At 33.0% G+C, this 11,006-nt stretch overlaps 2 protein-coding genes across 2 annotated transcripts; one reads left to right on the top strand and one right to left on the bottom strand.

Moving 5' to 3' along the window:
• Positions 1-2,434: 2,434 nt before the first annotated feature.
• Positions 2,435-3,462, bottom strand: LOC114382666 (protein MAIN-LIKE 2-like). The gene is made up of 3 exons (XM_028342233.1): positions 3,183-3,462; positions 2,881-3,071; positions 2,435-2,800 (listed from the first exon to the last, which is right to left on the bottom strand). The coding sequence occupies exons 1-3, from the start codon at positions 3,460-3,462 to the stop codon at positions 2,435-2,437; spliced, it is 837 nt and encodes a 278-aa protein (XP_028198034.1).
• A 5,555-nt stretch (positions 3,463-9,017) lies between these two features.
• LOC114381832 lies at positions 9,018-10,658 on the top strand. Its single transcript, XM_028341056.1, has 2 exons — positions 9,018-9,692; positions 10,394-10,658. The coding sequence occupies exons 1-2, from the start codon at positions 9,033-9,035 to the stop codon at positions 10,490-10,492; spliced, it is 759 nt and encodes a 252-aa protein (XP_028196857.1). The 5' UTR covers positions 9,018-9,032; the 3' UTR covers positions 10,493-10,658.
• Positions 10,659-11,006: the final 348 nt, after the last annotated feature.

Genomic DNA, 11,006 nt, shown 5'->3' on the forward strand with positions numbered 1-11,006 from the left:
TGTGACGACGACGTGCTAAAGGTGCTGGTAGAGTCTAATTACTAGAAACAATTTGTGCCAATAGAAATTTTGGCTCTCTTTAGTAAAGTGGTTATGGAAAATGAGGACGATGTGGTTACATCCTTGCGTGATTGAATGCTAGTTAAATGTTAGGCTGTTACGTGCAAATTAAATTTGTGTCCATGATGTTCTAGTCGATCTAATATGTCTTAGTGTGTCAATTTGTTATGTTTGTGACCCGTTTGTAATGTGTAGTATGTATCAAAAAGAAATAAAAGTTTTATTATCAACTTTTAGCAAAAAAATTTATAAGGAATAAATGTTTGTGACCCGTTCGTGCAAATTAAAATTTGTAACTTATTTTGTCCAATCAATTACATTTAATTAAAATTTGTAACTTATTTGTTTCAATCAATTTAAATTTGTAACTTATTTGTTTCAATCAATTAAAATTTGTAACTTATTTGTTTCAATGATTAACTTTTTTTAAAAAAAATTTCTAGCTTATTTTTTAAAATTTCTAACTCATTTTTTTTTAAATTTCTAACTTATTTTTTTAAATTTCTAACTTATTTTTTTAAATTTCTAACTTATTTTTTTTTTAAATTTGTAACTTGTTGTTGATTAAATTATATAATAATTTTAAGTAAAAATTAAAATTTGTAACTTATTTTGTCCATTCAATTACATTCAATTAAAATTTATAACTTATTTGTTTCAATCAATTAAATTTTCTAACTTATTTGTTTCAATCAATTAAAATTTGGAACTTATTTGTTTCAATGACTAACTTATTTTTTTAAAATTTGTAACTTATTATTTTAAATTTGTAACTTATTTTTTAAAAATTTCTAACTTATTATTTTAAATTTCTAACTTATTTATTTAAAATTTGTAACTTATTTTTTTGAAATTTGTAACTTATTGTTGTTTAAATTATATAATAATTGTTAGTATAAATTAAAATTTCTAACTTATTTTGTTCATTCAATTACATTTAATTAAAATTTCTAACTTATTTGTTTCAATCAATTAAAATTTGGAACTTATTTGTTTCAATGACTAACTTATTTTTTAAAAATTTCTAACTTATTATTTTAAATTTCTAACTTATTTATTTAAAATTTGTAACTTATATTTTTTTTTAAATTTGTAACTTATTGTTGTTTAAATTATATAATAATTTTAGTATAAATTAAAATTTCTAACTTATTTTGTCCATTCAATTACATTCAATTAAAATTTCTAACTTATTTGTTTCAATCAATTAAAATTTGGAACTTATTTGCTTCAATGACTAACTTATTTTTTCAAAATTTATAACTTATTATTTTAAATTTCTAACTAATTTATTTAAAATTTGTAACTTCTTTTTTTGAAATTTCTAACTTATTGTTGTTTAAATTATATAATAATTTTTAGTATAAATTAAAATTTCTAACTTATTTTGTCCAATCAATTAAATTTAATTAAAATTTCTAACTTATTTGTTTCAATCAATTAAAATTTGGAACTTGCTTCAATGACTAACTTATTTTTTCAAAATTTTTAACTTAGTATTTTAAATTTCTAACTTATTTATTTAAAATTTGTAACTTCTTTTTTTGAAATTTCTAACTTATTGTTGTTTAAATTATATAATAATTTTCAGTATAAATTAAAATTTCTAACTTATTTTGTCCAATCAATTACATTTAATTAAAATTTCTAACTTATTTGTTTCAATCAATTAAAATTTGTAACTTATTTTTTAATATGTCTAACTTATTTTTAAAAATTTCTAACTTATATTTATGACATACATAAACAAATACTAAAATTAACAATTTAAGTAAAAAGATAATTTAAATACATAAAGAAATAAAGGCATTATCTAAGTCAATGTGTTTTAACAAATACAAAAACAAATACTAAAATTTAAATACATAAACAAATACAATAAAAAAGATAAATCTTAATCTATGCGGGGTCTCTGTCGCGGCCTAAGACTGTCATCTGGATCGTCATCTCTAGCTATCCTCAAGCAAAGATCTATGATATCATATAAGTCAGTCCCTGCGGTCACCATCTTGAGGTTGATGACGCGCTCCAAATGCTCAACAATCCTTCCCATCATGACACATGCTGTGCAATCAACCTGTCTCAGTGAAAATAACAAGTGAGTATGAATTTATAAAAAATAATTAAGTTAACAAAAAGTACACAGCTTACCACAGAATGCATCTGACGCGACTGGAACCTCGGCGACTGGTGGCTCCACGAAGTCATCATCATGAGTGGGAGGGGGAGGCGCAGGTCTCGACTCAGCAGTGTCCTCCGTCGGCGTCACAAAGGAGTGCGAAATCTGAAAAAACCACTCCATGTAGTCTGGGGCCACCTGCCCAGGAACTACACAGAGCTCCCCTGTAGGCGCTACATGATCTGAAAAGTGTACTCACCGATCGTCTATATCAGTACCTGTCAACGAATCACGAACCGGTGGCGGAGGAACGGTCTGAATGTACCCCATCTGCCGAACCACCCTCTCTGGTCGAAGGTAGACGATGATCAGACCCCATCTGACTTGCCCCGTGTACGAGGAGATCAAGTCATAGCCCCGAACTCCCCGATGCTCAGCATACGGCATCCAACAGACGTCAGTGACTGTCAGGGCATCAATACGTGCTCTATAAGGGGCTCCCTTAATCTCGGCCATCTGGGCCTTACCCGTAAGCCACCTACAGGCACGTGGGCTAGCCTCAGCATAACCATCGTCAACAACAGACCTGTGGACTGATGGAAAGTGCTCGTAAATCCAACACTACAAACACAAAGTCAACATCAAAAATCAAACATGGATTGAATTTTACTTTAATTTAAATTACAAGCAGCGATACTCACCTGAAGTAGTGAAATGTAACCAGCTATCTGCCGTGTAGGGGCTTGCGACGCCTCGTTAAGCTGATCGTACAAGTGGACCAAAGCGGCCACTCCCCAAGAGAATGCCCCTGCCTGTCCTAGGTCTCTGAATGCCTGCAGGTGCACAACATGGACATGGGTTGCACTCTTGTTAGCGAAAAGGGTGCAACCAACTAAATGAAGTAGGTAAGTCCAAGCTGCAGCAACCCACTGCCTGGCCCGACACCTACTCTGGTACGTGTCCCGAAGCCAGGACAATCGAACATGAGGCTCACTTGCCTAACGTGTCTCAGCTGTAGCCTCATCTGGGGTGACCTCAAGTAGCTCCGTCAATAGGGCCACTGCGTCAGATGTAGCCAGCGGCTCGAATGAATGCAGTGCGCCAGTAATTGGAATGTGCAGGAGCGACGAAACGTCATCTAGAGTGATCGTCACCTCCCCTACTAGGAGGTGGAATCTGCTCGTCTCCCTATGCCACCTCTCAACAAAGGCGGATATGAGTCCAGGATCAGTGGTGATCACAGAACACCTGATCAATGGATCCAATCCGGTGGCCGCAATCATACCTTTGATCTCAGCAGTCGGTCTCCCAAATTTATCTACTTTCCTACCATGAGAGACCAACTTGAGATCGGGTCGCTCCTAAATTGAATATCAGTTTATAAATTTGTGTATTTCAAAATAAAAGAAACTACTTTCTAATTACTGGAATAAAATAAGTACGTACCTGTCCACTCTATATGCTGTGTGCCACATGATCAGCAAATCCTATCAAAACAGATGGATCTTATGGCCCACCGAGGAACCCCTCATCATCAGCAGCTGTCCCATCACTAGCCACTCGATCAGACTCAGCACCATCGGCGGTTCCTGTCCTCTCTGGGCTACCATCAAACGCATGAGGCACATCCTCAGCTAACTGAGGAACATCCTCGACTCTCTGGGTAACCCGTTGCCTACGTGCTGAGGCAGTGGGCCTACGACGCCGAGGAACATCCTCAGCCACATGCTGACTAAGGTCTCTGCCTCTACCTGTGCCTAACACACGACGTAGACCTCGTGTTCTAACCATGATCTGAAATCATGAAGAACATTTACTTTTATTCGTCAAATTAAACACTCAAATAATTTGTGTAACAAAGCTTTTGAATCCTAACTAATCCACATAATTTATCCAAATCCACATAATTTATCCAAATCCACAGATTATATATTTAGTTCAACATAATTTATCCAAATAATTGACATACAAATGCATATATAACAAATGCATATATAAATCACACCAAATATAATTCAATTGATTAGTAGAAGTCAAATCCTGTCATTGTGATTCTCTCAAGACACAATTCTAGTTATTAAACCAGAAGGTTTATTTTTCTTTCCTTTATACATTGCTATTAGAATCAATTACAGTGGTATAGATTCCTTTAATTCATCTCTAAGTTCAAGTTAAATCAAAGAAATTATATGAGGAGCTTGTGAACTTGGTGATAAACCCAACTGAAACCACTTGGCAAAGGCATGTCCACCAAATGCTTCACAATTTTTCCTTTGCTCAAAAGTAGTAACTGACACATCAAATGCTGGAAATTTTGAATATATGAAAATCTTAAGTTTTACCACATCAAACTCTCGGGCAATCAATGATGTTCATGCAAATTATGGTTTCTGCAACCACACACTCCAATATTCCAAATGGACACAACCATGTCACGCAATGGTTTCCTTGAGAAACACCAATTGGTGTTTTGATTATGACTTCATTGACTATGTACCAATTTTCTTTTGGCCAGCCATTATTGGCCTTCAAAAATAGGTCTTATTTGATTTATTACAACACATCAAGGTTGACATAGGTTTTTAGCCCCCCTCCCACTTAATATAGAATACTTCAACTATTTAATTGTCAATGAGGCCAAATCAATATCATGTTGGTTTAGTTCAAATTTGACAAAAAAATCATGAAATTCAAACTAAATTGAACTAATTAAATTCAATCATTTTTTTTTCAAATCCGAATCAAATCAATCTATCAACACTCCTAATTGGAACAATCAAGTTTGCTGAAAAGCAAATAACATCATAAAACTATATATAAACAAAAGCAAATAACATCATAAAACTCCTAATTGGAACAATCTACCTGTTGGTGTATCTCTTTTTGACTGACTTCGACGAGTTTTTTTAACTAAATCATCTACATTCAACTAATTTTAAGTGACTTCAATGTTTCATCCTTTAAACACATTGGTTGACCCGCACTCATTGTCTATAAGACACTCGTGCCAACCAATATAGTTGCCATTCTCTTTAAATTTTAAAAGCACACTACTACTTTCTCTAGTTCTTATTTTTAAAGAATCACTACTCGATCTTAAGCTGGTAACAATAATTCAACTTCGAATTAATTCCAACACCTTCCACATAACTCAGTGCATGTTTAGCTTGACATCCATGATTCATGTTTGATCAAATTTTCATATCAAGATGTATCAAAAGCAACTAAAAGTTGTTTCTATGATTCATATTTGAGTTGTAATTGTTAGCTAATTGACAACCACAGTGCCTTAGCTGAATACCATTAGCTAATTGACAACCACACTGCCTTATGGGCAGTGAAGGCAGTGTAAGTCATAGCTTAGCTTCATTAATCATCCTACTCAAATCACACCAAATTGTAATTCAATTTACACATATAAATGCATATATAAATCACACAAAATATAATATCAATTTACACATACAAATGCATATATAAATAACACAAACTAAATAATAATATGAACAAAAGATGGTTCTGGAATAATTTAAAAAAAAAATCCAAAATTCTATAAAACAGGTACTCGCGAAAGAAGGTTCTTCCGCAGGAAGGAAAAGCACTCCCGCGAAGAACCTTTCTTCCGCAGATGCCAGCGGAAGATGACTCTTCTGCGGGAGTCCGCGGAAGAACCATCTTCCGCAAGAAGGAAATGGAACGTCTTTGACACACGCGGAAGAAGCTTCTTCCGGGGGTATCTAGTCTGTCACATTTCCTTCTCGCGGAAGATGGTTCTTCCGCGGAATCCCACGAAAGTGCCATATCTTCCATCTTCCGCTGGAGTCCGCGGAAGAAACAATCTTTCGCCCGACCTCCAACGGCACCCAGACACGCGCGGAAGAAACGAACCTTCCGCGAAAGAAGGCTCGTCTTCAACCTCGCGCAACGAAAACCATGAAAAACCAAACCAGACCAAACATGTCTTCTACCCTATGGCCACCAAAAGCGATTAAAGGAGAAAAATGAGGTTAGAACACTAACCTATAGGGCGTAACACGAATGCTTCAAAGCTTCAAATGTCGGCAATGGAGGACGACGCGCGCGGAGAAGAAGACCTGGACGCGGGGTGAAGACTGCTGGACGCGTGGAGCTCTGGTCGCGGAAGAAGAAGAACTCAAAGGTGAAGAAGCTTTGGGTCGCGGAAGAAAGTTTCAAACAAAACGGGGGAAAGACTTTTTTATTAAAAATTTTAATTTATTAATTTTATTATAAGGGACAATTGTGTAACTTCACATAATTGCTGGGTGCACCTAGCAACAGCCTAGTTCCAAAGTGTCCCTTGAATCTTTTTAGCCTGCTACCAAACCTGATTCCTTGAAAATGGACCAAGTATTAAGCCCAATAATTTGAACCAACATTGATCAAAACGCGGGCTTGGCTGAATTGCAACTACCCCACTTCACCCAATACTCCCTTAAAAAAAATATAAATGAAAAATATTGTTAATTTTTATTAAATTTTATTTAATTTTTAATTTTTTTTATTAATATTGATTGTCATAAATTTTTTTGTAAAAAAAAAATCTGCCTTTATTTAGTGATAGCATAATACTTAGATTTATGTTACATTATAAGTAATTATTTAGTATCGATAATTTTAGTATTTTTTTTAAAAAATTACATTTTAAATAGGTCATATCAGTAAATATTTATAAAAAAATATATATGAAAGGTTGTATTTAGATATATGTTACGTTATATTTTTGAAAATTTAAAAATTTACAAGAATCAAATCAAAGAAAATTGGAAGATGTTTTGGATGATTAGAAGGATCACTTTGGTCATGCGAATTATAAGAGAGGTCCAGTAAAAGCAATTCTGTCTTTATTTAGAGATAACATAATACTTACATAGACTCTATAACGATTCTCTCCAAAAGGATGCAAAGCTAGGGGAGATTGGAGAGTGGAATGGTGAGAGGTGGGTTTGGTGTTTGGCTTGAAGGAGATCTTGGTTTGAGTGAGAGATATACCTTTGGTGGAGAATTTTAGGGAGAAAGTGGAGGGGGTGGTGTTGGTGAGGGACTCTTATGATGCTATATCTCGAAAAACTTGTTCAACAAGTCTTTACTTAGAAGTGTCTATTTTTTCCTTCTTTCATCTACAAGTCTTGTTGAAAAACTTTTCCTTAAGCAAATTTTGGAACTTTTTGTTCCAAGATCAGTCGTGATTTTCCTTTGGAGGCTTGGCTTAAATAAGTTGCCAATAAAGAATAATCTTCTTCATTGGAGAATGCATCACATTATTAATTCTACACTTTGTCCCTTTTGTAAGAACCATGAAAAAACTTTGGAGCATTTGTTTTTTACTTGTAATTTTGCACAGAGAGTTTGGAATAGGTGTTTACATTGGATAAGAATGGTATCAACACAGCCATGCCGACTCATTCAACATTTTCGTGGATTTCAATGTACTTGGTTTAATGCTAAAAAGAATACTATTTGGTTGTCCGTATGGTGTGCCGTGGTATGATTTTTGTGGAGCTGTAGAAACAAAACCCTCTTTCAACAATTTCAACTGGATTTTGATACTATGATGGAGGAAGTCATTTATAAATCATGGACACTTGAGGCAAAACATGGTGAGTTCTTCTTCTCAAGGTACCAATGGCAATCAAATGTTTTAGATTTCATTCAGTGCCTTTAATCAACAGTTTAGGTTGCAAATAGTCATATAGAGTATATTCATAAAGTGTTAATTCTTGTCTAATTAGATACAACATTGGTTCCTCTATAAAGGGGTTGGTTCTACTGTAGGAGTCATATTTTGTTCTCTTTTAATTTGTATTGGAGATTGTAATCCCATGGGTACCACTAGTATCTTCAATATTAATGAAATTATTTTTTGGTCGACAAAAAAAACATAATATTTAGATTTATGTTATGTTATAAGTAATTATTTAGTATCAACAACTTTATTTTTTTAAAATATTAAATTTTAAATAGGTCATATCAGTAAATATTTATAAAAAAATATATATATAACAGGAGGTATTTAGATATATGTTACGTTATATGATAATAAAGACTTTTTGAAAATTTAAAAATTTACAAGAATCAAATCAAAGAAAATTGGAAGATGTGTTGGATGATTAGAAGGATAACTTTGGTCATGCCAATTATAAGAGAGGTCCAATAGAAGCAAAAAGAGACACTATAAGTTCAAAAGGAACATTACCTTCTCATTTTTAAATTACCTGTGCCTCAACAACTAGACACCATTTTGATACGAAAGGTGATGTACATGAAACATGATGTGATTGCATTTTTTTTATAAAAATAAAAATACCTATCGGATCTAATTTCAGTTTTTTTAAGCTGTATTCTATTAATTAATGAATTAATTGGATTTTAGACCTTAGTTTTCTGCTTGTTCTTTATCTTTATTTTGTGATGTATAAAAAAATGAATTAATGAACGTAAGATTATCTTCTTTTTTTTCTTTCTTCAATAAGTAGATAAAAACGTGTAACTATGAATTATTCTGATGATAATTAGTTTTTAAACTTTACTAAAGTAAATCAACTTGGTAATTAAAATAGTAAACATTCAATATTTTAGGAATCACTTGAATTATTTTATATTTTTATGTACTATTTAAGAAAGAAGATAATAGTTTCTTAACGCAGAAAGAAGGAAATAGTTAGAGGATAAAAATAGTGGTTTATTCAATATAATATGGGTATTTTTACATTTTACGTTCAATTATAAAATTAATTATTTATATAAACAAATTAATTCAAACGTGCAACTGTGCAACTGCTATTTTTATTATAGCATTAAATATTTTATTATTTCTGTTCTGTGAGAACCTAAGATGCAGGGGGAAAACAATGAAAATCATGTGAATGCAGTTGAAAAATGTTGTTTTGGGGAGAAGACAGACATTACAATTTGCAACGGCTACATTGTTGTGTGTCGTTGTGTCTCTCTCTCTTCCTTTTTTCCTTACACGGCAAATCCAAACCCAACAAAAGCTTTCAAAAGTGTTAGGTGTAAAGAAAGTAAAGAGAGTGAGAGAGAGCAAAAGAAGCAAAGACCAACTAGTGTTAATTTTGCAATGGAATCTCAAACACTATATGAGAAAGAAGAAGAAGCACTAGTGTTGAAAACAACAAAAGTGGTAGAGTATTTGGTGCCAAAGATGTCAATTGAGCTTCTGTGCAAGTTTCCAGACAACTCTGCCTATGACTTTGACTACTCTCAGAGCACAATCTGGTCCCCTTTGCTTCCAAGACCTTACAGTCCTATGGATTTGGATCTTATCACTCCAAAGAAGCTTTCCTATGACATGGGTTTGGGAGCTAAATGCAGTGTCAAGAAGGTGGGTTCTAAGCTTAGGAAGAAGTTCACTGCCTCTGCCTTCAATCTCAACCTTGATTTCATAAAAAAGAATAGCAAGAGTAAGAACAAGAAGTTGCCTTCTGATTTCTCTCCAACACCCTTTAAAGGTGCTTGCAACCCCATCTTGAACAAGGTAATTTTTTTTTTGTTTTTTTGTTTCTGCTTTCTTTTTTGGTTTGTGGTTTCTGATTCCCATTTAGATTTCTGGTACTTTTTTTTCCTTTCTATTTTATGAAGTCTGGGAAACATTATATTATAGAAATATGAATATGGGCATTGTTTTCTAAAAAGAGGAAATGAAAGAAAATTAGTAAAATGGGATTTGATTGAAATAAAAAAAAATTAAACATAATGTGAGTTTGATACATAATATATTCATAGATCTTATTTGTAATTAACAACTAATGAACTAACCGGTCAAGCTAACTAGCCAACTGACTATTTTTAACTAACTAATAACCTTTAACAAATGATTGATGTTGAAAGATTTGTTTGTGATATACATGGATGCCACCAAATTTGTTTCTCACTTTTCTGGTTCTGATTCTATCTGGGTTTCTGGAATTTTTATTTTGTTTGTCGTGTTTTATGGAGGTTGATTTTTTTCCATCTCTCTTTAGAAATCTGAAATTCAGAATACAATATTGAGAAAACATCTTTTACTTCAATTTTGAGAAACATATATTACCTTTAAATCTTTCTGTTGAAATGATTTCCCATATACTTGCTGACTCTATCATACTGTTGAGATTGTTAGATAATGAAAGGGGTAAATGTTAAATGTTATTATGTATTGTACATTGGAAATAACTTGGTGTTTTTCACTTGATCCAGCGATGGGCAAGAGCACTGAAAGCTGCCTCAAAACAGTTTAAGAAATGGAAGGTGAAGAGGAGAGACCCCATTGCCCATGTGATGCTACCCAGATTGTGATTGTTTTATTTTTTATTTTTAAATATTTGTTGTATTGGTGTTGTTATTACTTTATTTGTAATTTTGGCATTTTTCATTCAGTAACTGCATTTCTCATTGTTTATCGCATTAATTGGCCTATGGAAGTAAACTGAAAATGCATATATAAATGTAATTTTTTAATACTGCTCTTGTTTAAGGCATTGGTAGTTAGAACTTACAAGCATTTAGCAACAAAATTTGATTGTTGGTTGATGCTTTAAGGCTTTGAGAGTGAAGGGTCCAATCATTAAAGGAGCTCTCACTTGGCAACACAGATTCACAAACAATCATTTTTCTGTCGTCTAGAAGTGCAATGGGTTTGCCTTATTATATATAACGTTGATGAGCTACATTCCGCAACACAGATTCACAGACAGTCATTTTTCTATATTCTAGAAGTTCCTTATAACAATTTTGAAACACTAGCTTGGTTTCCTTGTTTGTTCACTCTCAAATTGCCATTGCAAGTACAATCAAGACAAAAGAACAAACA

This window comes from Glycine soja, chromosome 13 (assembly GCF_004193775.1).
Source record: "Glycine soja cultivar W05 chromosome 13, ASM419377v2, whole genome shotgun sequence".
Taxonomy (NCBI): Eukaryota; Viridiplantae; Streptophyta; class Magnoliopsida; order Fabales; family Fabaceae; genus Glycine; species Glycine soja.